This window comes from Scardinius erythrophthalmus, assembly GCF_964197995.2.
Source record: "Scardinius erythrophthalmus genome assembly, chromosome: 20".
Classification (NCBI taxonomy): domain Eukaryota; kingdom Metazoa; phylum Chordata; class Actinopteri; order Cypriniformes; family Leuciscidae; genus Scardinius; species Scardinius erythrophthalmus.
In genome coordinates, this window is record NC_138240.1 from 21961445 (window position 1) to 21989408 (window position 27964).

The window sequence follows — 27964 nt, forward strand, 5'->3', positions numbered from 1 at the left end:
TAAACTGAAAGATAGGGAGGGTTTGTGCACTGGTGGGTATTATACAAAACACCCACATCATGGCAGACTGTAGAGACTCAACCCACAGTACAGGAGGAGGAAAGATCGAGAGGAGAGACCAGAGAGATAATGCTTATAACTTCCTGTTCTCCATTTAAATATAATCAGGGTATTTATACAGAACATACACAGCAAAAACAAAAACACACTTGCAGGGACCATGAAGCACGGTGAGTCACTATTCATTTTACATTTAATGTTGGTATCGGATGATTTGAAATGTTGTTGTTTTCATTCTTCTGTTTTCACTATAAAAAACGAACCTTATTATTATTATTATTATTATTATTATATTGTTTTACAGTAAAAGTATATAAACATCCTTGAAAAACAAGACACGTGCTTAGAAAAAAACTGCATAAGAACTTACATTCTCTGATAACAAGTTCTTACCCTATTAGTGTTTTCTGTTTGTTTTAAGCATAAATCTAATGGTGACACTTTACAATAATGTTTTTTTTTTACATTAGTTAAATACATTTTTAACACTTTACAATAAGGTTCATTAGTTAACATTAGTTGATGTATTAACTAACATGAACTAACAATGAGTAATGCATTTGTTACAGTATTTATTCATCTTTGTTAATGTTAATTAATAAAGGTAAATCTTTTCATTGTTTGTACATGTTAGTCCGCAGTGCATTAACTAATGTTAACGAATACAACCTTTGATTTTAATAATGTTTTAGAAAATGTTGAAATAATGGATATCAACTAAGATTAATAAATGCTGTAGAGGTATTGTTCATTCTTAGTTCATATTAACTAAGGTAATTAACTAATGTTAACCAATAAACCTTATTGTAAAGTGTTACCAATACATTCATTAACATGAACAAAAAATGAACACTTCTAATTTACTAATCAGTGATTGCACTGTGAACTACTGTAACATGAATATACATTTTTTTTATTAATTAACATTATCAAAGGTTAATAAATGCTGTAAAAATAAACTAGTGTGTTTTTATATATATTGAAACACATTAGCCTATGTGTGTAATATTTACGGTACAACGGGGCTAAAGGCACATCCTAAGAAAAATTTGATTGTAGAAAAGATATGTTTTTTATTGAACATTGATGGAGCAACAGATTTTGTGTGAAATTAATCATAAAAGTGGTTCATTTTGTTTAAAAAACGTATAAATGTTTGAGGTGGTAAGGTGGGCCTTTTACCCCACACATGGGGCAAAAGGCACACACTATTTATAATAGTTTATCTAAAATAATATATGTTTTTTAATAATGTCTAAGTTAATACTTGCTCACTTTAGCAATGTTTGCACTATTTTTGGTTTATTTTGATAAATATACTGGAAAAAATATATACTTAAAATAAGTTTAAAAATACAGAAACAAAATTATTTAAAAAAGCATTGAATGAGATCCCATAATGATTTAATAAAGATTTACAGTAGTTCCAAATAAATATGTTGTTTTATTATATATGATTATTATATAGTTTTATATGATTAATATCATATTTTTAAATATGATGGTTTCATTATAAATATGTGATTATCTCTGGACACCCAACTTGATATGATATTTCCCATCTGAATCTAACCGTCAAGTCAACAAATGGAAAAGTCAGTCGGCTGTTTATTATCATGTTAATAATTGTGCCTTTCGCTCCAAATACCATATTTTACATATTCTTCAGTTATTAAAAAACTGTTTCTTTATCTATCTTAAACAAAATGAAAATCCTTAAGACATTTGTCTCAAAATATAGACATACATTTTATCGATACTCAATATACTTAATCTACAACATAAAAAAAAAAAAACATTAAATATTAGATCAAATAAGCACAGAATCAACTTTGCGCTGCTGTTGGCAATCGTGTCAAGGATCAGCTAAATTTCCACGTGCATCATCAAAAGCGGATGTTAAGAAAACTGAGCTGAATTTTTGTGCCATATAGTGGTTTAAAAGCGAATATAGTCAAATGCTCCTTTTACCCCGGTGTGCCTTTAGCCCCGTTGTACCCTATATAATAACAAATTATTATTGCTGATCAAATTAAATGAGAGCCAATGAAACTTCTATTCGCGAGACAGTGTTTTTATGAGTACAATACAGTAATAGGGCAAATAGGATAACAATCATAATATGATAAAATATGAAATGTTATTTGCAAGGAACATGTACCTGAACCTGGATCGAACTAGCTGAGCTCATGAGCAAAGCCTCTAGGAGACACAAACTGATTGAACAAAATGTTATCAGTGACCACAGAGACTGCAATGAATTATGTCAGAAAAGCACTCTTATATAACAGATTTATTTTTGTCTCCATGTTAGGCCATTTTTATCTCCTTACACCGTCAACAGTTATTGTTACGTAGGTTCCCATAAATGTTGGTTTTACCACACAAACCTGACTGTTAAATGTTAGCAAATGTTAAATAGATGGTTAAAACTCTGATGATGATGATGATAACATAAAAAAGTAAAAAAAGCATGCCTCATCCTGTTTACCGAGTTTCAAAGAAACTGCAGACTGGGGGAAATACCGTCCAAAAACAGAATAACAATGTGCAAGAGCCTGTTACATGCCAAGGCAAGTTCAGATAATACACAAGTACTTGAAGACGTGTGGGAGCGCAGGATCTTTTAACTTCAAACCAGTTCATTTATTATGAATCTTTGAGCTCAGGGAAGGCAGAGAAACAGATACAAAGATTTACTGTCAGAGGGAGAGTTTAACAGGACATCTGCACAGGCAAGTTTTCAGAGACTGGGTGTGTGAATGCAAAGTGCAAAGACATGGCTTATGTTCATACACGCAAGAAAAGAGGACAGAAATGTCAAAGTAGGTGGACCATAATGAAGTAGGATGGACATGCAGTGCCCTTAAACGAATAAGTGTGATATTAAATGACTATATACGTCGGCTATATGTATAGCTGCACAATTAACTAATTAATTAATTATAACAAAAAGTACATAGTTAAGTTGTAAATTCACCATACAGTAATAAGGATCTCTGCAGGACTTCAGGTCTCTCTGCAGCATGAATAAATGATAAACTAATGCTTCACTGAGCGCTGTTTATTCAGTTATTTAGGTCAGTGACATGACGGCATATAGATAGATAGATATCTTAATTTAACTTTTTATATAAAATGCTAAAATCCCACCATCGAATGACAATTCTGAAAGTAAACATGACATGAGCTTGTTACAAATGCAACATTAACATGCATCTGATTGATAGATAAACCCCAAACTCTTTGTTTAAGCAGACAGTTGCTTGCCCTCTTTGACTGTTAATGCTGCTAAGCAACAGCATTAACAGTTAGTCAAAGAGGGCAAGCTTTCAACTGAACCATGCATTTTTAACCATTTTAAACACGTTATGTTCATGCGCATTTAACTCAACTGCTAAGTAAATGTATTAGGCTTAACCTTAGGCTATTACACATATCAGGGGTGGCCAAAATGACTTTAAAAAGAGCTATAGTAAAGTAAATATAAAATGGGTCATTCCATGTCAAATCAACCCAAATTTCGGAAACTTCCCCGGCTCAATTTTTTTTTAATTTGTTAATATTTTTTCAGAAAAAAGACAAACATAAATACTGACCAAAGCCAGATTATTGAATGTCATGAATGTATATTGACTGAGTAATCCACTATTTTGTAGAGGGGGGTCAAAATGACAATTTTCACCTGAGATTTGGAGCCAAATTACAGAGGGGTAAAAATGACTTTAGAAAGATGGCAGCATTCTTATTTTATTTTTACACAGACATTAGTAGGTCTATTAGTTAAATCCGTTGACTTGAGCAATCTTTGTTGCATTATTTGCCAACGGTGAAAGTTCAAAAATGGGAAAAAGCACTTCTTGTGATTTTTGCCCCAAATTTGCATGCCTGTAACTCAAGAAGTATTAACGATATCTTAATATCCTTTTAGATTTTGGTTTTAAATTAACATTTATTTTGGTATCTTCATTTTAAAGGCCCTATATGGTTCAATCCCAGAGATATGGAGGATCTTAATGCGGCTCCATGAGTAAATTGGTCAATTGTACACATTTTCAGTGGTCAAAAACCAAATTTGGGTCTCTTTGATGGAATTTGCATGCAAATATTTTTGCCCGTTATCGCTGGTGTGATTGTCAGTCTTTGCTTTTCCCAACGGACTGAACCCGCCTTGAGCATGACGCGCCATTGCTTTCAGCTAACAAAGAAAAATACAACAATTATCTAGTGTTATGTTGGGGCAGTCTTCAGCTCTTCCTAAAACTTTTCAACACACAGCCAGCCTCAGATAGCTTTTAATCAATGCACAAATCATAAAAAAACGCTATCTTTGCCTATAAAGTCTGATTGACCGTGTCAAAGTCAATCAGTCTCTTCAAATATCAAATAATCTGACCTTGTTATGAAAACGCAAATTAGTTCAGGTTTTAAAATATCATGTGGTGCGCCTCCACGAAAATGTGATATTTATAAATTAATAATTCATGAGGGATCTCATCTCAGCATCTAAACGTGACTTATTTGGCCTTATGGGGTTTCATGTTTTATGAGGACATTCCATAGGCATTTCTGTAGTGTACAAACTCTATATTCTATCCCTTAACCTACCAATCACAAAAAACTTTGCTTAGTATTATTTACAAGCTGTTTTCCTCATGAAAAAAAATAAATAAATCCCCACAAGGAAAAGGATTTCATATATTGCCATATTTGTGGGGACATTTTGTCCCCATAACGTGGGGTACACCTGAACCACACACACAAGCACCAAAGCTGTGTGGAACTTGAGACTGTCTCCTAACTGTATAAACAACGCTTTCTGTTTCCTTGTTTTTTACTCTCTCTTACTGTCTCAGCATGTGGGAGGAACAGTTGGTGTACGACTTCACCCTGAATAGACAAGTTTATCATCAGGTTTTAACAGAGTCAGTTATTTTTTCAGTTTGCTGGAAGTCCAAGACGTTTCACTCCCCTATCCTCATGCCAGACATATTCGGCACAAGATCTTTTAAACACCTGTTTCCCTCCAAAAAGATCAATAACTCAAGATGGTATGCAGCTCTTCCCAGTTAAACTGTTTTTGACAATCTTGTGTCAACTAGACAGACGGTTAGAGCACATTATGATCTCATGAATGATTTTGTTCCAGTTTGGCACCTCAGAGTATTCAAAACATTCAGAGGTATCAGAGCTGGCCTTTCATATGTACACAGTTAATCCTTTGAAGAGAGAGACATGTTCTTTCCTGCCTCCAGAAATTACTCATGCGTGCTTATGAAATCTTGTGTGGGTGAGAGATGCAGTCGAGGTGTGGAGCACTGGCACTGAACAAGGTGTCATGAGTGACGTTCTTTTAAAAGAAGAATTAAAGGGTTTTTATGGATCTAAACACTCATCTGTTGCAACACTGACACTTGTTTTGGTACCAGCAGCTTTCTTTAGAAAAACAATCTACTATACCTTGATTTATTTTTTGCTCAAAACAAGCATTTTAAACATCCATCTAAAAAATACATATATTGCAATGTCTACTCTTGATTATTCACTGAACATGTCATTTTAAATTTAGAGTTGTATCTGATAACAAGGACAACAGGAAACTCTAAAAATCAATGTGTTAACTACCCACATACAATATTTTAGGTTAAATGTACAGAGGAAAGTATATTGTTGGTTTTGTAAAAGAAAAAGAAAAGATTTCCCAAAATGTATTTTAGGGCTGTAAAAAGTTAAATGTAAAATGTCAATTATTTTCTAACACATTTACCAATTTTTATATATTAAAAAGCCATAGTTCTTAACAGTAAGAACTATGGCTTTTATGACCATTAAGTTTTGGGTTGGTTATTCTTTTGAAAGAAGTCTCTTATGTTCAACAAGGCTGTATTTATTTGATGAAAAATACAGAAAAAACAGTAATATTGTGAAATATTATTACAAATATTTCAAATATTTTTTTATTTGAATAAATTTTGAAAATGTAATTTATTCCTGTGATGGCAAAGCTGAATTTTCAGTAGACATTAATCCAGTCTTCAGTGTCACATGTTCCTCCAGAAATATTGAAAATAAACGTTGAAAACAGATAATATTTTCATTAAAAACTAATATTAATGTGGAAACGGAGACACTTTTTTCCAGAAATCTTTGATGAAAGAACAGCACTTATTGGAATTGGAAATAGAAATTTGTAACATCATAAATGTCTTAAAGGGGGGGTGAAACACTCAGTTTCAGTCAACCTCATGTTAATCTTGAGTACCTATAGAGTAGTATTGCATCCTTCATATCTCCAAAAAGTCTTTAGTTTTATTATATTTATAAAAGAAAGATAAGCTGTATCGAGTCTTTCCGGAAAAAAACAAGCGGCTGGAGGCGTGCCGTGTGGGCGGAGCTAAAGCTGTACTTACGCGCCGATAGCTAAGAACACACAGACATTTAAAGCAGTTTTACTCACCGCCTGCGGTTCCAACGCACGACCGTGAACCTTTATCGTTGGGACTGCTCCATCCTTAAGAATTAGACGATCTGCAAATCCGGCGTCGAACTGGGCCTTGTTTATAAAACAATCATCGTCGAAATGCAGGGAACAAACAAGAACACTTGCACAACTCCGTTGATGCTCTGGAAAAACAAACTCCATCCACTGGTCCCTTAACGCTGGGTTCTTTGGGAATCTGTGCAGCCGATGACTTCCCTAAAGCCGAGCACAGCGCTTTGATGGGCGTACTGCTTTCGCTCTCTCTCTCTGGTCTACGGGTGCGCGCGCGCCCTTCCGGGAGAAGTGCCCTTAGGACCCATATAAGGAAATTCCGCCCCATCTGACATCACACATGCCCATACTCGAAAAAAACTTTCCGAAACTTCTGACAAACCGGAAGGACAATTTTTGGCACAGAAATACTCCTTCAAACGTACAATTTAATTTTTGAAACTTTGTCCATGTTAGGCATGGGAATCCAACTCTTTAACAGTGTAAAAACTCAGTATGCATGAAATAGCATTTCACCCCCCCCCTTTAATGTCACTTTTGAAAAATTGAAATGATTAAAAGTATTAATTTCTTTAAAACTACACTTTGTATTCTCCCAACTTTTAAACAGTAGTGTACATGAATGTAAATAAGTGGGATGATGCTTGGGGGTTAAAAAAACCTTGAGACCTACACAGGGCTCTATAGACCCTTTTACAGGTGACGTATTTGTGTGGGAGGGGCTTAGCTGGAGGCAGAAAGATCCCTCTGGCCGCTTCATTAACATTAGTTTGCCAGTTTTGTTAGCTTGTTTTTTAACAATGACTGGAGAAAATCCAATTTTATCTTAATGTGCAAGGTCACTCACTGTCCGGGGCCGCGATTGTTATTTGCAAAAGTTAATTTTAACAGACAGAACCAGATTGGCCGACCCGTACACTCAGTTAATGGATGGACGATCTGACAGGATTAACGTCAACGCTACCTCCGGTTGAGAAGCCTGCTCTACACCTGCCCGATAGAGAAACTGAGCGCAAAGAGAAACTGAGGGCATATACATCTTTAGATGCCTATAACTATGTGCTGAATGGTCACGTACAATACGTGTGGTACGATCCGCAGTTCTGCCTAGCCAGCGCCAAGGTCAAACAGAAGACGACAATAAAGAGTGACATTACGGTGCAACTGTAATTATGTGAATATTTTCTTGACATAAAAATTCCAGATACAGCATATTCATTTTTTAACTATGTATTTGATTACCCTTTCTTACCAGGTTCTTCAAAAAGTCTAGTCCCAATCAATCAAAACAACAATCAGATGATTCACAAATAATCACAATCATTTAAAAAACATTATGCGATAAAATGTCAAATTGGAGCCTGTACTCCGTCGATTCTAGAACCCAACAACACAACAAGATGACATTTAATAATAATAATAGTAATTTAAGATTATGTAGCGAATCTGTGCTGGTTTGTATTGGCTGCCTCCAGTTTTCACTCTGTTTTGCCTCCAGCTAGCGCCATGACGTAACTGTGACGTCCGCGCAAAAGGGGTCTATAAGCAGCCATTTATTGCAAAGACACTGATTGGTGTCTGTTATGACCTTAATTACAGCTCACTGACTAACTGATTTGAACAATTTAGTTTTTTTCACATCTAATTATATCTTTCAACATGGGGAGTGAGGGTCATGAAGGTCACTACCAAAATCTTAAAAAAGACATGGAAATATGGTAGTGTGCGGTCTCTATCTGTCAGGGCTCGTTCAGAGAAGAGAGCATATCTGTAAATATTTCATGAAAATGACATGGAGTATATATTTCCCAGATACACTGGGCTCTAAAACTACTTTTGGATGGACTCCAGAGGCATCTAAGCTTTCAGGGAATCTTTGATGGTACCAGGAGCCAGACAACAGAGATCAATCAGAGACAAGAGTCTAGATGCTTGATGACATCTGATCACTTTTCGAAAGAGAATTAGAGCCTAGGAAAGCAGAAATATGATAATCATCTTTGCATTCTTAAAAAAAAAAAATATATATATTATTCTTATTAGAAGTAGTATTATAAGGATCTATTTTACTTCAGAAAATTCATCGGTTAGAATCTGCTACGAAAAATCTTTAATTATCCGTCACCTTTTGCAAGTTTGTTGATAAAATACTTTGAAGATGCTAATTAGATGATGCTCCCATTCTGCCTAATTGGATTGCTCTTTTTGAAAGAATAAATCAAGGAGTCAAGGTTGACTGGTTACCGTGGCACCGTTAGCTCTTTCTGGTAGATATCATAACTACACCATCTGGGGTGCGTTTCCAGAAAGCATCATCAGCCATCTATGATTGCAAGTTCCGTTGTTACCAACATAGTTCAATGATTTGGTGTTTCCCAAAACCATAGTTCCAAGGAACATTCGCAAACAGTGTCACCATCGTATGCGGTTGGAACTACAGCTCTCGAGCTGTGGTTAAAAGCATAGTTTCTAGTTAAAGGACATGTGGACTTAAATAGATTATGCTCTTAGGCACAATAAGCATGCTAACATTCAGTACATTCTTCATTCTATTTAAATAAATATCCATTTTAATCTATATTTTAGTGTGTCAACAATCAATGGTGTTTTTGAAGAGTGCATGTGTGTTAAATGTGCAAATGTGCAAGGGAACCCGCAATGACGTTACTTCAATAATGGCAGTCCTATATTGTTGAACCAATGTAGTTCAAACGACAGAGGTGTGATCGTGTTACTACAGTTTTCGGGAAACAGTCGTGACTAGATATTTAGTCCAACAACGGATAGTACTATGGTAGTTAATCAGCAGGTTAAATATGCTAAACACACCCCTGGTTGCAATGAGCAGAATATACTGTACAGTTAGAAGTCCAGCATTGGTTAAAAGTACTAAAACCAAAGTAATTTTCTCTGCAAATACATTACATTACATTTCATTCATATTGTACTGCACATAGTTTCAGTTTAGTTGTTTTTTGTTTGTTTGTTTTTCAAACTCCTTTTTTATCATTTTAATTTGCGAAAATATCATTCATTGCTAGTTCTAATCTTTTTTTAATAGTTTAGCTAATGATAACCTTATGATTCATCATTACAATGGTTACATTTTCAGTGCTGCTGTTGGCAACAGTTTTGGCTTGTTTAGTAAACTGAGCTTGCTTTCACTCTATTCAACCTACACACCCTTCATTTAACTCCAAATTCCACTCCCCCTCCATCATCCTCTCCACTCTTTTTTCCTGCATTTCAATCAGTCTCCTACACACCTTTATCCAAAACAGCCGAGGTTCAAGGGCAATGGAAGAGGAGGCCATAATCAAGACCACTCTCTGATTTAACCCACTATCATTATTTTCCTTTGTTTCACACCACATGTGGTGAGAAATAGGGTCAAATTAAGCTGCCACCTGTTTTTTACTTATTGTGTAGCATTATCAGCGCAGTGGTGGTTATAATAGAGCATCACAGCTCTTAGAAAAAAACTGATTAAAAAAAGACAAATGAATCAAGACATGAGCATTATCTAAAAACAATTTAAATTTAAAACTAAAATAGCGATGGCATTCTAAGGCATTGTGACTTGCTGGCCCAGAAAATGTATTAAAGACATCGTTAATATAGTCCAAGTGACTACAGTGTCTCAAACTTAAGTTTATAAAGCGACGAGAATACTTCTTGTGCGCAAAAAAAAAAAAAATAACGACTTTATTCCACTACTTCTCGTCGCTTTATAAACTTAAGACTGAGCCACTGTAGTCACTTGGACTATATTAATGATGTCTTTAATAACTTTTCTGGGCCAGCAAGTTACAATGCCTTAGAAGTCTATGGAGGAGTGATCCAGCTCTCGGATTTAATCAAAAATATCTTAATTTGTGTTCCGAAGATGAACGAAGGTCTTACGGGGTTAGAACAACATGAGGGTGAGTAATTACTGACAGAATTTAAATTTTTGGGTGAACTAACCCTTTAATTATGACATAAAAAGATAAAAAGACAAATTATGAGATAAAAAGTTAAAATTGACATACTAATTCATAATGACAGCCCTCTACAATGCGACTAAATCTTCACTCTGGACGACTAAATAATGTATATCATTAGCCATTAGCTAATAAATTCTTATTACTCGCCAGTGTGTGTGTTAGAGGCTAAGTATAAGTGTATCATATATATATTCACTCGCTGAACACTCTGACTGAGAGCTTGAGAGTTTCACTCTCCATCAAGCGATCTGTGCTATGCACAGCGTACCTGTATTTGACGTACCATAAAATCTAGTGTGATAGTGCACGACTCGCAGTCGCTTTGCTGAGAGCACTGTTTCTCACACACACGCAAAGATATTTGTGAATATTCATTTTATTAATAGTAGAATTAGTAGTAGTAGTAGTAGTATATTTTAATTATAATTGCTATTATCTATTTTTTTACAGAAACACTGAATGTCGAAAAAAATCTTAAGCACCCCAGTCCTAAGTTAGTGTTAAAATGACAAATATGCGTTCATACATGGTTACCAAGTTTTAGTACACGTTACTAAAGTTCTAGCATTAAATAGTGCTTGATTTTCATAATATCATAATGCTTGATTGACTGGTGTTAAGTGTGTACGTTCAGATATTTAAAAAGCTGTGCCATTTTACAAAGATAAGCTGATTTAGTGGAATCATATATATACTGTATATATACTGTATATATATATATATATATATATATATATATATATATATATATATATATATATATATATATATATATATATAGTCTGGCGAGTAAACAAAAAAATGCACAAGCCACTGGAGATTATATTGCCAAGGTGTGCGTAGAGGGTTGCATTATGAGATTAAAAAGTAAAACTTATGATATAGTGGGACTAATTATGACATAAGTCATAATTGACATACAAAGTCATAATTATGAGATTCAATTTGAAATTATGAGATCAATTAAATTATAACTATGCCAAAATTATACTTTTATGCCATAATTTCAATTTATGTTATTGTGACTTAGTATGTCATAATGACTTTTAAGTTACAATTTTGACTTTCAAACTCATAAATATATGACTTTTAAACTCATAAATATAAGACTGATAAATAGAAAAACTTCTCATCTCATACATGTGACTTGTAAGACATAATTTCAACTTTTTATCTCATAATTATGATTTAAGTTACGGTAGTACTTTTATTATATAGCCTACTTATGATTTACCAAAGCATTTCCACTTCTTCCATAGTAATTGGAAAATAATATCAGACTCCAAGCTTGGTGTAAAAAGTTATTAGAATTAGGAGAAAGAGTAAGAGCTGTTTCTCATTGACAATGGCAGAAATTTATTTCTTCTCCACACAATTATACATGAAATCTAACTTGCAAAGGAAGGCGTGTCACTTAAGCACTCTAAGTGGTTGGCGTGAATAAGAGAGTGGTCAGAAAGTGCTGTCAGGGTGTTGGAGAGGACTCTGAGTGATGCTGGAGGAGGAGATGTCCTTCCTTTTGAATTATTCACTCCATCACTGTAATGCATCTGCCTTCATGTCGAGAGTTCTTATTTCAAGAGTGCATTTACTCTCAACTGATCCAGATTTACTGTGTGTGCTACTCTCAGCCAAACTTAAGAATTAATATAAATATCCTGCTAAAATGTTTCTCTCTCTGTAACCCATTCTTATGTGCAACTCAATTACTTCTCTCAGGAGTCAGATCTCAGATCATCCAGCATGAGATAAGTGCACTGCCAGGGTGTATATTAAAGAAGGTAAAAGCCCCGAATTTGAAACCATCAAAAATCCTTTATTTATAGTTGCTATGGTGACTTGAGTTGCATGTTGAATACATAATGCATTTTAGTATGAAATTGTCCACTTCCAAGTTCCAACAGACTTTCTGTACTATAAATAAGGTCAGTGTTGCATTGTAAAATTATTGGATTGGTGTAGATATGTTTGTCTCTTCACTAAGTTCCACAATCTTGGTTAGACAAGTATGAGAAATTCCTGAAGAAAGGGGATGGAGATTTCCGTGAACAGCCTGATTTTCAGTCAAATATGTTCAAAGCGTGGTCAAAATTGGTCGGATATTCTTACATGAGCTGGATTTAATTGTGACACTGCAAACTATTATTGTCTACCATTTTTCTTTAAAGAAAAAGTGAAATGAACTACGAACTAATAATAATATTACCAGCATTTATTAATTTAGGTTAATGTTAATCACTATACTATTGTTCATTTTTAATTCATGTTTGGACACAATACATTAACCAATGTTCATTAATACAACTTGCATGTATACATTTATGTAGAAATTCTTATTACCTAGATAAATATATGCACTAAAAGTATCAAAAGCATGAAAACTTACTGTAAAGTGTCACAGAAAAAGTGCAAGACTATGACTTCACAAAACACAGGTCAATTGAAATTAGAAAAGATGCATTTGATAGCAAATAAAATACATAACTTAAGCAAGTAAACAGTATGATTTTGACCAGGATAGTTTACCCAAAAATGAAATATCATCCTTTACTCTCACGTCATTCCAAACCTGTATGACTTTCACAAAAGATGATATTTTGAAGAATCTTGATAACCAAACAGTTTTGGTAACCACTGATAAATTCATCAAAATCTATTGGATTCTACTGAAGAAAATCAGTCATACAGTTTTGGGACGACATAAGGTAAATCGTGAGAGAATTTAAATTTTTGGGTGAATTATCATTTTCAGACCGACTGTATCAGACATTTTGGGTCACAGTCCTGCAGTATGACTGTTCCTATGACGGCCATCAGCCCATTTTGTGTGGTAAACACTTCCAAAAAAGCATACAAAAAATACAGAGACAATCAGACTGGTGGATATAGCACAGATTAAAAAAGTAACTGCTGCATCATGGGGCAAAAAAAAAAAAAAAACATCAATGTAAAAAGGACTAATAATGCCTTTTATACCAGATACTGATTACACACAAATTGCTAGCTAATGAGAGAAAATTAACAGGGGCACATTGTTGGATGTGTAAAAGCTTGGGCCACTGTGATGGGCTTAGCTCCAGATGGTCATTGTGCTCAGTTTTTTTCTTGATTAGGAATGATAAGATCACATCTGCTGGTGGACAGAGAAAGAGAAAGAGATAGCTAACAAGACTTTTCCCCACAGACCCTTAGCAGCTGCACACAATATACCACCAATTCAGTCTCCCTGTCTAAATGAATGGATCCATAAGACAGCATTATACATCCAGCGTCTTTAAACATGCGTGATGACAATAGTTTATTACATATACGGATGAAATGGAGAATTTGTATGTACTTTGAGCCCAAAACCTGCTTATTAACCATCTGCAAATATTTACCTGAGCCTCATTCTACATGTAACAGGTTAAATTTCAAAATTGTGTAATGAACCAAATTAATTTATAGTGCAATTAAATTCAGCTGATTCAGCTAATTAGCACACGTGCTCATACAGAGCACAGGGAGAAAAGCAGCATTGTTGCGATTGAGAAACATTGTTCCCACGGGACACTCCCGTCTGGCTGCACTCCAGTATTGACACTATATCTAGATACTTTCTAGAAATCATTTAAAAAACGGTCATAAAAAACATTTTATGTTAACCCTCTGGTGCTGTTCGTGGTGCGGTTACTTCATCGGAATGGTGCGAAACTTGCTGTGTGAACACACAAAAAAGGTTTAATTGAAAAGATTAAATGGTAGTGAAAAAAATAGTCATACTTGTATTGTCCAGAGTCAAAAATGACCGCATTGGAAATGAAGGGGGGGCGAATTGCATCTTTTGGAAACGTTTTGTACTGCGCACAAAGCTTATTTTTTTTAAATATCAACCTCAAATTTGGAACACCGCTTGTTTAGATTTATGGCTTTGATTTTCTCACAGTTTCAGCATAAAAATGTGTTTTGGAAAATATATATTATATATATATATTAGTTTACACACTAGGTGCATTGTTTTAAATGATTAATTTAATGTTAGTACATATATGAAATGTAAAAAAAAGGGATAACACGGTGTAGGCAACACCGATTTTTGTCATTGTTTTCTGTATTGACAGCACTCCAAATTTACAAAAAAATGAGCTCAATGTTAAAATTGACCGAAGTTCTCCTTTAAAGAAAGCATATGTCTCAAAATCATTTTGCTACCAGAAGATATCATCTCGGATCACAATTCCCTCAGGGTACAGCTGCGCTTACCTGCAGTCGTTAAAGACTTTTCTAACTTTAGTTAGTGTGTAATGTTGCTGTTTGAGCATAAACAACATCTGCAAAGTTACAATGCTCAAACTTTAAAGCAAAGGGAGATATTTTCTTTTAAAGAAATTGCTTTTTAAGGACTACAACAAACGGCTGGTAGGGACTACACGACATTCCTCTCGGGTTAGTGACATCACCAACCCTAAAATGTACATAAACCCCACCCCCTGAACACGATTTATAGATTATCAAGACAGAATATGCTAATCAATGACTAGAAGATAACTACTCATAAGCTACATAAATTCACCAACTAACCATTCAGAAATGTTGTCTACATGTTGTCACTTCTTCTTGAGTCTCTCCATCATTCTGACTTTGGTTTGAACATAAAAGGCTAAAAGTTTTTGAAATTTCCTCATTTGCATTTAAAGGAACAGACACAAAAACGGTGCGTTTTTGCTAACCCTCAAAAAGTGACAAGTTTAACATGCTATATAAAAATATCTGTGGGGTATTTTGAGCTCAAATTTCACATACACACTCTGGGAACATCAGAGACTTATTTTACATCTTGTGAAAAGGGCATTATACCACCCCTTTAATGCAGGGACAGCTGCTTCCTTAATCGACTGGTGTTTGGATTTCATGTGATTTATCATTGTGGTGGTGATATTATAACTCAGTTTCATTAATAATTGATTAAAAATAATTCCATTTTGCAATATCATTTTCATCTAAGTAATTCCAAACTTCGCGAAGCAGATGACGACATTATGTGATCAAATATTCGTGCACATCCCTAGTGTAAACACGTTTTTACATTGTACTTATATTATAAAAATACCTGCATAAAATTACAGCTGTAATTAAATACTGTTATTACATGTATAATTACGCAGCTGTCCATAGAGCTACGTCTTAACCAACCCTTAAACACCATTCCACGAAAACTGAGACTTACCCATATCCCACCTCAATAGAAGCAAAAAAAAAAAGTGCAATACATTATGAACAATTAAAAAATGTTGACTTAAGTAGTAAAAAGACATCTTATATAAAGTGTGACTAAAAAATAAACATAATAGATGCCTCAGTGAATGCACCAAGAAGTCTATTTCCCCAAAACTAGTTTATTATTTTTATAGATATTCTGGAAAAAGCCTCCAAATTCTTGATGTATTACATTTCTGCAAGAAACCTAGTACCATATGCAAAGCAGAGCATACATTCCATGATAGGAAGGGACACTAATTTAAAAAAAATAAAAAAAATCGGGGTGGGGGGGGATTATTCTTGACAATACAGTTGCAAGTCTATGGGTGCCATCTGGCCGTCCCAGGTGTGGTAGAGTGCAGCAGTGTACGCTTTGTTCATACTGCAGTAAATCTTCTACAGTACAACAGCCCGAACTGGGTCTCATGCGGTAATGGATTGGCCATGCGTTGGATAACGTCTGCTGGCCACACTTCTAGGACGTCTTTGTCCCGCATAGGTTGACAAACAAGTGGAACGTGCGAGGGGAACAAAACCACACACACACGCACCCAAAAGAGGCCCACTGTCTGTGATAAAGGTCTTTCATGGCCAATTATAGCCAGCCCGACTTTCCACCTCAATAACATCTAAGCATCTATTAGCGGCAAGCGGACGCTCTGTCACGGCTCCCACTGAGCTCAGCTCATTGACTGTATGATTAGGTCATATCGTTCTCATCTGTCTCTGAGAACAATGATACAACAGCAGAGCGCATAAAGAGCCACAGCTACTCTCCAACAAACTGTAAATCATGTGTCCTACTGCTGGGTGATTACAATAGTGTCTGAATGAGCCCCAGGGTTACAAAGGCCAAAATCTGAAAATTAAGCTTAAAAAAAGTTCTTCTCTGGCAGGGCAAAGTGTCAGTTATTATACAGACATTAAATGTAATTCTTAAGGCATCAAATGGCAAATCCAGAATTATAAGCTTTTTTATAAGTAAAAAATTTCAATAAATTCATTATAAATATATAGATTTTTACAATATAAATAAAAAAACTACATTATAATAAAAACAAAATATAATGTAATAAAATAATATAAAATAAAATAATAATACAAATTATTTTAATTTAAGTTTTAAAATAATAGAATAAAATAGTTTAATATTTTTTTTTAAATGTACTACTTTAGGGTACGTTTACACGATGTACTTAAAACAGAAACGTTTTTCCTTTGTGTTTTTCATATACAGAGACAACGTTGTCAAAACAATCCCTGTTCACACCAAAACGTCTAAAAATGCTGTTTTACCCATGCCAGGCCAGTAGTTGGCGATGTCACTTTGTAAAGAAACACTACGCATCTAAAGACTGAACGCGTAATACGCATGTAGGTGACTTCACCGTTTTCACAGATTTCAAAAGTTAGCATTTTCAGGCCCCCAAAACAGTGTTATCGTGTAAATGAACGACCAAAACAGTTTTCCATTTTTAGTTGAAAATGGTGTCGTCTAAATGGCCCCTTAGTCAGTCAGAGCTTTCCTTTTTTGTTCAAAACAGTCATCTGGCACATGGCCACATATGACATCAGTTTTCTCCCGAGTGAGACTCAGAACAGCATCCAACTGAAGATGTCATAAATCAAAATTGGCCCTCATCTGAACTGACCAATAAGGGCCAATGACATTTTGCATAAGCATATCTTATCATTACACTGCTGCCCTCTCACTTTCATTGCAAGGTACCATATTAAACAACAACTCCTCTGGGAACTCCTAGACACTTAAATCCACATTCATAATTTAAAGAAACGTATTCAATGTGCTGTCTGTGCCCCCTGTCCCAAGGGGCCACAGCCGTAGACTGGCCGACCTTTGATTCCTCGCACACTTGCAAATGTGCCCGTCCCATTGTCCACGGCTATGGCCTGTTTTTACATATTGATTGCATTGATCCCTCCACTAAGCACTTACAAAGAGCATGTGAAGAATCAATACCATGCCTTCTGCTGTCATCTTGCCAAATCAAACTTCACCCCCAAAACAACATCTTGTCGGTGTGTAATGAAATTAATTCTTGGAAGGGACTTGGGGTGACAAATCAGAAACGCCTATTTTCTTCACAATTATAGCACTGAAAATGTTTTGTTAACTCGAATTTTAACATTCCCTCCAAACAACACAACTCATCCAACCTTGGTGTTTTGGACAAAAGGGATGCATCCGCAGAGTTGGGATAGAGTTTCACAGCCAGATTGATTATCTGAAAGTCTGCCTTCTTTGTTCTGGTCCCCGCGGTGCTGAATTTGCGCTTCAGGTGAATGTACACAGATGCAAAAACTTCGGTGAAGAGCAATAGCTGTGCAGTGGTTAAGGCTTTTTGAATTTACTCTTAGATATTTTTATCATTTTCAGAAAGTTATGTGACGACTTTAGAACAATTGTTGGGGAAAATGCTTATGATCATTTCTTAAAAAAGTCACAAAAATAAAATCCAGATGCAGACCTAGCAAAGGGACTTAAAAACAAATGTGCTGAATTGAATTTGTTTCGTACAAGAAATCTATAAATAACACAGAAGTGAATTTTCTTATAAAAGTCTTTTGGAAAATATTTTTTATAATATTATAAAATGTTTTTTCAGAGAATATTTGTTACATTGTTTACTTTTCTTATCCAAAATAAGAATTGTTTTAGATAGATTAGATACTACATTTACTCAAAAAAAACTTTTTTATTAAAAATAAAAGTGATTTATATATTTCTTTCTGGAAAACAAAACAAAAATACTAATTAGACTGCTTACAAGTCAAAGGGCCACTTGTGTCTGACTACTCCAATATGAAAGTATCAAGAGGGTCATTTAAACATATGTTTAACTGCTTTTGGAGGTTATTAAAATATTCAATTGCCACGGAATAAAACAATTTAATAGATAATTGCAACTTTTTATCTCACTATTCTGACTTTTTTCTCACAATTGCGTGTTATAAAGTGAGAATATAACAGTTTATATCTTGCAATTCTGGCTTTATAACACGCAATTGCGAGTTTATATCATGCAAATCTGACTTTCCAACTCACAATTGCGAGTTTATATTGCGCAGTTCTGAGGGGAAAAAAGTCAGAATTGTGAGATAAAAAGGTCGCAATTACCTTTTTTTATTACGTGGCGGAAACAAGCTTGCACACACTTCTTTTTGAGAGGTAGTTAGAGAGTCATTTATTTTATGGTGTAAATGTAGCACTCAGCTTAAATAAATGTTCGAGTTCACTGAACCTCACACAAAACAGGCACACTTCAGTGGACAAAGACACAGACGGAGGGAGGGAACATCAAGCTCTTCTTTCTTTTCCAGGAGGGGTGTTTGTTCAGAGTGGGTGCAGGGCAGTTTGGAGAGGAAGGGAGGGCAGCAAAGAGAGCCAACTGGGAAAAGTGTGTGTGTTTATAAAAAACAAACTGTGAAACATAACCAATACTAAATGAGTGAGTCAGTGAGATTCACAAGAGCTTATGAAACTTGTATATTTTTTTGTGTATTGTAATTATGTTAGTGTTAGTGTGTATGACAGAGAAAGAGCGGGAGTGAAAGTGAGATTTACAGAGGGGGGCTTGGAGCTCATTGTGAGCAGCAGTGAGTTAATCTCTTTAGCGGCACACGTCTTATGTAAAGAGGTGTAATGGTCTCTGCCCCCTCTTTCTCCCAGGGGACCCCAGGGGACACTGGGGTCCCGTCTCCCAGCAACATTTACATGTCGGTTATTCCAAAAAAAGATACGGAGGGGAAAAAAACTCTCAGTGGTGATAAGATCCGCCCACTTTGCGTGGTAGACTTTTGTCTACAGGCAGTCTATATAGTATTCAGTGGTTCACTCAAGGACAAACACATTCTGACTCGCCACGGAGAGCATGCAAAGGAGATTTGATTCAGATTTGACAAACGAGGAGACTGTGGATTTATTTGTTCGAAGAGTAAGTGTCATTATGTCATCTATTTTATTCTGGTAAGCCTCTGAACTTGAACGTAATCACGGAGTAAAAAGAGGTGATTTTAGGTTACAAAAGCCAGACGGACATTGAGACGGTTCAAATGAGATTGTTTACCTGCAGCACATGGTGGGAAGTGATGTATGTGCATGTGTCAAAACACAACGCAATGTCTGACTTGACTTTTGCTGATCGTTTTGTACCTTTTAAATGAAAAAATAATGCATTAATATAGTAATATGCAGTGTGTATAGATTGCTCTTCATAAATGAAAAGTGCAAACTCATCACAACAAAAATACTTCCCTCTGTGGATTGGTAAAAACAGTTTGCTTGTTCCAGTGATTTATGGGAGTTGTTTGAATGGATTTTATTGCATTTTTAACTTATGACAAGTGTGTATTACGTGTTGTGAGAATGTGTGAACTGATGATAATGTCAAGCATTGTGATTCATTTGCAGTGCTGTATAATAGAAGAATATAAGCATTACATCATTGGTTGGCATGACTCGAGGACAAAATATGTGTTACTCTCTTAAACAAAGACTCTGATGAGGTCGCTTTTCATTGGAGGGGACCGCCAAAGGGCTGCCTGAAGCGATTAAGTCCTTCTGCTGAAACAGATGTTTAATCCAAAAGTACTATCAAATAACCTTATTTAAATCACTGCATATGCAGAATAAAGCCACATGAATGATAATAGAGTTGTCTGGAATATCATCCTTCTGGCAGTACAAACAGTTGAATCAGTGTTTAAGAAGTCCTTAATATATGCCTCTATACCGTTTTATATTCGATTTTGAAATGGCATGCAACAAGGAAACTTACGGTCGGAATATAGAGAGATGACAAACACAAGTATGTGGTTGCATATATGGTTTTCTTATCTAAAAGCAGCTACAAGGCAGCACAAAATAAAATAACATAAAAAGATACAATTTCTTTGTAATGCATGAATTCATAATGTGACATTAATAATTAAGAAACAGCTGGCATATTTGCTCTGTTCTTTCTAGCTAATAAGCCTTTAACATATCAGGCCAGTTATACAAAGCCACGAGTGACGATGGTGGCAGGTCTTTTGTTCATAAAGCCCCTTGCTATCTGCTCTGAAAGACAGATGGAAGGCATGATGTGTTGATTATGGATGTGTATTATATGCTTTAGGCACATATGAATCATAAAAGAAGGTTGATTAGCTGGTGACAGACCTTTGGTACTCTTGAACTGTTGTCAGGTGGCTGACAGGTCCAGTCTCCCAAGCGGACTCCCTTTATTGGAATATTTCAAAATATGCTACCTCATCAAATAAGAATGTTTTTTTTTTCTAAATAATGCTTGTCTGAAGAAATAAAAGATGCCGATACCGGTAGCTGATTTTTTTGTTTTTTATTTGCTTTATAACAGGCAAACTGGCCAAATTAGAGTCAGCCACTGTATTTTAATCACCATCCAAACAAAGATGCTACACACGAAGCATTAGCAGTTTTTAATTAGATTGTATCATTTCTAGATTTAAAGTAAAAACTGAATGGTCTGACTTTAGATTTGTGAAATGATGCTACATATGACACCTGCACTAAATAAAAAAAGCAGACTGGCTGAATGAAAATGCAAATTCACTCTGACAGTAGGTGGCGCTTATGGGACATCAGTGGTATCGTTAGGTACCAAAGCAGCACTGCGCTTATAAACACTACTTTATACAGAGGTAAGAGGAAAATAAAATGGCATTTAAACTTTTCAGAAGACAGTCAGTTCCCTTCAGAGATACCTTCATATAAACCCTAACACCAATTCAATATGTATATTTTTCTTCTTATATTTCGAGCATCGCAAACAGTGAGCTTGCTTTGCCTGGTACGGTATTTGCTTTTGCGTGTAAACATACTAAACTTTTTGTAGCCTGACAAGAAGGGGAAAAAGTAATTGGCAGGTATTTTGACCTACTGACCAAGTAAAATGAAAAGATGTTGACCTAGTCACACTAATTTCAAGCTTGCAGCATTGTCAAGCATTGTCAAGCTTTGTTTGTCAAAGAGGAGGGTATTCTGGTTACTTGTTCATAGCATGCATTCAATATGGTCTCAATTTTGTAAATCAGGATATTCAGGATAACTGCCATTAGGTCTACCCCTATTGTACACCATGTGGGCAAATAGCCAACAAGAAGACATGCTGTAGTTCCTGTTTTTATAGGACCTGTTTGCTCACCTAGTGAGCGTTAAGTAAAGTAAACATTAAGACAAATTATGCATAGACCCTGGTGCTATATTGCTCGAATGACAACAAGAGACATCATTTCATTTCTTAAAATCCATGTTTTACCAGGTTTCCCAAATGGGAATAAGAAGGATCTCCACACAAGGCAATGAGCCCATCAGACCTTCCTCCATCATTAAAATTCTGTAATTACACACCTGCCACCACCAAGACCACCACCTGCTTTCTCCAGATGTCCCAGCAAACATGGGTAGTGTCAGCAGTTTGATATCAGGCCATAGCCTCCACAGCAAACACTGCAAAGCCTCTGAAAACAAACTCAAAAAGGGTCTTCAGTCTAAGAAAACAGGCCGTAGCTTGGATGGCCTTCTGAAGTATGGCTTCTCACAGGACCATTGCACCACCAACAACAACTCAAAAGTCAGCTACCATTCAGGCAAAAACGAAGACTTCTTTTACATCAAGGTCAGCAACAAGCCCCGAGCTGCTCAACATAACATTAATACAGCTGAAGACAGTCAAGGAAGAACAGCTGAAATGGACAATGAGGTGGACAGGAGAAGAGGGCCACCAGAATTAGTCCCGCTGTCTGGAAAACTAGAAAAGGTAACAGAACTGGAGTTAGCCAGAAAGTAAACAAAGGGGCTACAGAGTTCATTTTATATTGCCAAAATAACATATCCTCAAGAGTTTAATTTCTTCAGTGCCTATATTGTTGTATATTAAGGAGGTATTTCCATCCTATAAAAACGTCCATAAACAATTCCGTTTATAAAGCAGTAAAAATCGAAATGTCTGCTTAGTTCACAATTAAGCAGACAAACCCAAAAGATGGCCCATCCCCCCAGCCATTGTTATCACACAAAATCAAACAACAGTCAAATATAGTTGATGTTAAGTAATCCCCACCAGACCCTGACACTTTCACTAAGAGCTTAGCAGTGTCTGCTCCATTTAATTAAACCCCCAGATTGACGAGGTAAGAATGCCTTGATCTCTCCAGAGATTCGGTCCAATGGCAGTGTGGCACTTGCAAGCAGGCAAGCTGCTCTTTCCCTGAATAGCCTCATTTATGAAGGATCTAGCTAGGAAAATGAACCGAGTTTTACTAGGTCAGGAAGTTAATGCTAAACTAGCAGGGCAAACATACTACCATATGGAAGAGAAAATGACTGGAAAAATAGGAGAAGAATAAGAAAGGAAGGAAGTATTGTTGAGATTGCCTTGTTGATCAATCATTTATGCAAAATGTTTTGTTGTAATGTCCTGGCAGTTATGAGAGTAATTACTTTGAGAGCATCTGATCAATAGGTTTTAAGATGGATAGTGGCCTGCCTTTAACATGAGTTTCATGAATGATCAGTTGGTTGTTGTGCACTTTAAATCTCAAAAACACTCATCTGTCTTTTTTTTCTTTCTTTCTTTTTTTTTTGTCCCCTCTCATTTAGAGTGTAGAGAACGCCTTGATTCGGCCGACCGCCTTTAAACCTGTTCTTCCTCGAAGCAGCAGTTCCTTGGTGGAGACTCATAACAACTTGAGCACTATCCTGGGCAAGGGAATTAGTCCCATAGACAGGCTCAAAGATCTTCAGGACCCCAAGCTGGAGACAAATTCTGGTACCTTCTCTGACTCTGGAAGGAACTCTATGTCCAGCCTGCCCACCCACAGCACCAGTGGCAGCAGCCAGATGGACAACCTAAGCACTTCAACTAATCACATGGTGCGCCATGGAGGCCTTAGCCAAAACATGGAAACATCTCAGAACCCACAGGGCGCTGTAACTGGAATGAATGGAAACTCTGGATCCAGTAGGATGTGTAGTGGGACTAATGGAAACAGTTGGGCCGATGGATTTTGTGATACAAACAGAAGTGGCGAGTCCACAAACAGCAACACAAGATCCATTGGTGTCCTCAGTGAAAGTGTGGCAGCTGCAATAAGTTTGAACAGAGAAATAACTGCAGCAGCACTGACAGTCTCATCCACAGAGCAAAAGATTGATTTCTCTGGAAACCAAGAGCAGTTTCTTGAACACAGATTTATAATTTCAGAGCAAAACCCAACAAAACCATCAGCTTCTGGGGGCTGTGTCCGATCACCAATTTCAATGAATGAATCACTAATACAGCAGCTGGAGCACAAACTTCTGGAACGTGAAACTGAGCTGGCAGAGTTACAAACGAGCCTTGATGAGAAGGAGTCAGACACATGTCAGGTATTTGAGGAGAAGCAACGCTACTGTGCTGAGGAAATGGAGGGGTTGAAACAACGCTGTTCTACAAAACTTCGTCAAGTAAGTTGTTTACAATATTCCATAGATTTGACGGAAATGTGCATATGTATAAAGTCTAGTGTTAATCCAAAACCAGTAAGAGTACCTTACCTTACCTTTATAGTCAATCAAACACGCTATTCACCTTTATCCAGAAATATCCTAATGATGTTTTGTGTATAACTGCAGGTGTCCCAGAGGGCTTTGAGAGCCCAACAGTTATTGCAACTTCAGGTGATACAACTTCAACAGGACAAGGAACGTCTGCAGGAGGAAGTGGACCAGCTAAATCGTGACAGGGACACTGCAGAAAACCGACTTCGAATCTATGAGAGCCAGAGAAACCTTGTACCTACACTAGAAGAGACTCAGTGGGAGGTCAGTCTATAAGACCTTATTGTGGTTTAGTGACAAATGTGAAAACACTGAATGTGCTCTATGTTTGATAAATATGTCTATATTGAGTACTATTCTAAATATTGGAATAATCAGGGGAAAGAGCTAAATTGTAAATTACAAAAAACTAAACGCATCTATGCTTTTTTTCACCCTATTTTATATTTGTAGGTGTGCCAGAAGTCAGGTGAGATATCTCTGCTAAAGCAGCAACTTAGGGACTCCCAAGCCGATGTTGGGAACAAACTCAGTGAGATTGTCAGTCTCAAAGCTTCTCTGAAGGAGTCAAAATGCAAGATGGAAGAACTGGAACAGAAGATCAAGGAGTATGAGGAAGCTCTTCACCAGCGGTGCGCTGAGGTCGAGGTATGTGTTCGTTGACATTAGATTAACTTGCAGTTGTTACCGCATCCTGTGCTGTTACATATGACTTACTTTGATATCTGTTTTTAAAAAAGGTATCTAAGAATGAGTTTCAAAGAAAGAAGAATGAGGCTGACCTCCTCAGGGAGAAGGTGAACATGCTGGAAACAGACATCAAGGGCATGAAGCAGGACCTAGCATTGGCCAAAGAGGAGCAACAGAAGCTAATGACCATGAGAGCCAAGGTTGAGGAGCAACAGCTGCAACTGAAGATAAGCCAAGCTCGAATGGAGGCCTTTGGTGCTAGTCAAGCCAAATCAAAATCCCAGGAGGGAACAGGTGCCAGTAAAATACTACATCATAATGGAGGGACTCCTGACTTGGATACCCTACACAAGGAGGTAGAAAGGCTGAGAGGGGAACTGAAGGAAGAGAAGCAAAAGAAACATAAGATGATGAACAGCTTCCAGCAAGAGAGACAAACATGGAATAAAGAGAAAGACAAAGTAATCAGATACCAAAAGCAGTTGCAGTACAATTATCTGCAGATGTACAGAAAGAACAAGGACCTGGAGAAGATTCTCAAGGAGCTGACGGCTGAGATGGACAGTCGGACAGAGATGGACATAGACAGCCATAGCTCTGACTTGAACTTTGATAAAGTTGTAGCCACAGAGATATGAGGTCATAGAGGATGAATGTTTTCACAGTTAACCGAATGGTCTTAAAAGGATGAATGTACTAGTAGGCGGAATTCACAAAGCAAAATTTTAAGAGAGAAACATAACGTCACCGAAGATTTTGAGATGTCAGGAGATGCTCGAAACTCAAGAATATTACATCACTTGTACAGACCACCAAAAGCTTTTCTCCTTTTAGATTGACCACTTAATTGAAAATATTAGGATGTCAGCCATGTGTATCCCTATTAAAGATGCAGTAAGCGATTTTGTCTATTAGAATGGCACTCAGAAATTATCCCTCTACTTGACAGATCTCACTGAATTGATGTTTCTTAAACTATCACATCTGTTTCTGTGGCAGCCATAAATTCTGTAAAATCCAAATAATTGACCACAGTCAGATTCTTTGTTTAGCCATTTTCTGCCTGTCATTCATAGGACAGCCCATAAATGGGAAGGGGGTGTTTAGGAGTGTGGTAGTTGAAGTTAGTGGATTAATTCAAGTTAAGCACCATATTCAGATTCATAAGCAATTAACAGCTGTTGGTCTGTCATACAAGAACTATTATTTTGCTACAGTTTAGTTTTTAACAACTTCGGCAAAAATTAGATATGCTACTGTTCTCCTTTCTAATCTCTGATTACAATGGTCTCTATGGTATAACATTAGGGCGGGGTTATGGGGGTTAAATCTGCAGAAGTTCCAGAATGGCTACTGCTTACAGCACCTTTAATCTGTGCACGTTCAACCAAATGCTTTACCTCCCACTTACCCAAACAAACGAGTGCTTCTTGCCTAAACCTTAAGCAAATATATAGTCTCACTACAAGGCAATAAACTGGGGTGAATATATTATTTGCTGTAAATGCTAGTTTTGCACTTTCTCTTTGTTTTATATGACAGTAACTCGTATCACCTTGGCAGACAGGCTCATAGAAACAATATGTATACAGGGATATTGTAGCTCGAATCTCAGTTGTGTTCTCCCAAACCTGGTATGATTGTTCATGCGACATGATAACCAATCCTGTTTTGGCTTCATGACGTCAAACCAAGCACAGTGCATCTAAGGGGTGACTTTTTCTTTAATTGAAAACAAGCATGAATGAGATTTAAAAAATTTGGAATGGAAGACAATCCATAAATAAATGCTTCAATTTTGGTCTATTCCTCAAACAACTTCAGAAGACCTAGAACATGCTCATGAGTCATGTGGACTACTTTTGTTTTGTATTGGTTTTCTTTTTTTTTTAAATATAAATCACTATCCACTGTCTAACCGTCTGTCTAAAGTAATTCTCATTTCCCCCGGTTTCACAGGCAAGGCTTAAGTCTAGTCCCCGACTAAAATGCATGTTTGAGCTGTTTTAACTGAAAGTAACTTGCACTGACAAATCTTAAAATATGTCAGTGCCATTGTTTTGTCTCAAGATGCACACCAGTAATGTGTTTTTTTTCTAAGGAACATTTATAAAAGCTACTTAAATGTTTGAACTAAGGCCTAATCCTGGCTTAATCTAAGCCCTGTCTGTGAAACCAGGCCATAATAGATTTGTAAACAATAATGTTTAATGGAAGACGGAAAATAATACTTTGTTAGAAAAATAAGAATAAAGTACATAACAACATTTTCATTTTTGGACCAGTTCTGGAATTGTCCAAAATAATTATCTTCCTGTGGAAAAATGGTTCTTAAAGTGATTGGACAACAGTGATCTATTTTACTCTTCGGTGGGAGTTTTAATTAGTTATCACTTCAAAATGCTATCTACAAAAAACCATCTAGCCTAAAGAAGCCTGATAGTAAGAGAGTACACTATACAGAGATGAAACAAGATGATAACAGAGTAGTATGTCCTCCTTTGTAGCACAAAAATACAATACTGTATTTAACAGTTCACAGGACAGATTTTCCTACCAATGTTGCTTAAAATGGCAAACAGAAAGAGTGAGATGGTCAGCACTAAGACGGTTTCCATTTTTCATTGCACAAATTTGTTACACAGCGTTTCATCACACAACATTTCCCAAAAAGCTGCCTTGTAAATTATCGTCCTTAGAGCTTCCAGGAGTCTTGATTTGATAAGAACAAACTGATAATCATATTTTTGATGGTGCAGAGTGGTTGTGGGGTGTAAGGCTGTATTTAGATGCATTTGAATGCATGTATGTGTTGTATATTTCTTATTTATTTTGATTAAATAAATTAAGATGTTTTCTGAATACGGTTTCAATTGGTTTTCAATCAGTTATTTTATTGTTCATCTTCAAATGCCT

General features: G+C 36.2%; 1 protein-coding gene across 1 annotated transcript; it reads left to right on the forward strand.

The window, feature by feature from the left end:
* The first annotated feature begins 72 nt into the window (after positions 1-72).
* Positions 73-27910, forward strand: lzts1 (leucine zipper, putative tumor suppressor 1). The gene is made up of 6 exons (XM_081348535.1): positions 73-230; positions 22080-22577; positions 23420-24265; positions 24434-24622; positions 24812-25006; positions 25099-27910. The coding sequence occupies exons 2-6, from the start codon at positions 22218-22220 to the stop codon at positions 25684-25686; spliced, it is 2178 nt and encodes a 725-aa protein (XP_081204661.1). The 5' UTR covers positions 73-230; positions 22080-22217; the 3' UTR covers positions 25687-27910.
* Positions 27911-27964: the final 54 nt, after the last annotated feature.

What these genes read in the sequence shown, in the direction of transcription:
- lzts1 (XM_081348535.1), top strand. Translation starts at nt 22,218, where the DNA reads ATGGGTAGTGTCAGCAGTTTGATATCAGGCCATAGCCTCCACAGCAAA. An exon ending in TGTCTGGAAAACTAGAAAAG is followed by an intron (nt 22,578 to 23,419) that starts GTAACAGAACTG and finishes CCTCTCATTTAG; the next exon opens with AGTGTAGAGAACGCCTTGAT. An exon ending in TAGAAGAGACTCAGTGGGAG is followed by an intron (nt 24,623 to 24,811) that starts GTCAGTCTATAA and finishes TTATATTTGTAG; the next exon opens with GTGTGCCAGAAGTCAGGTGA.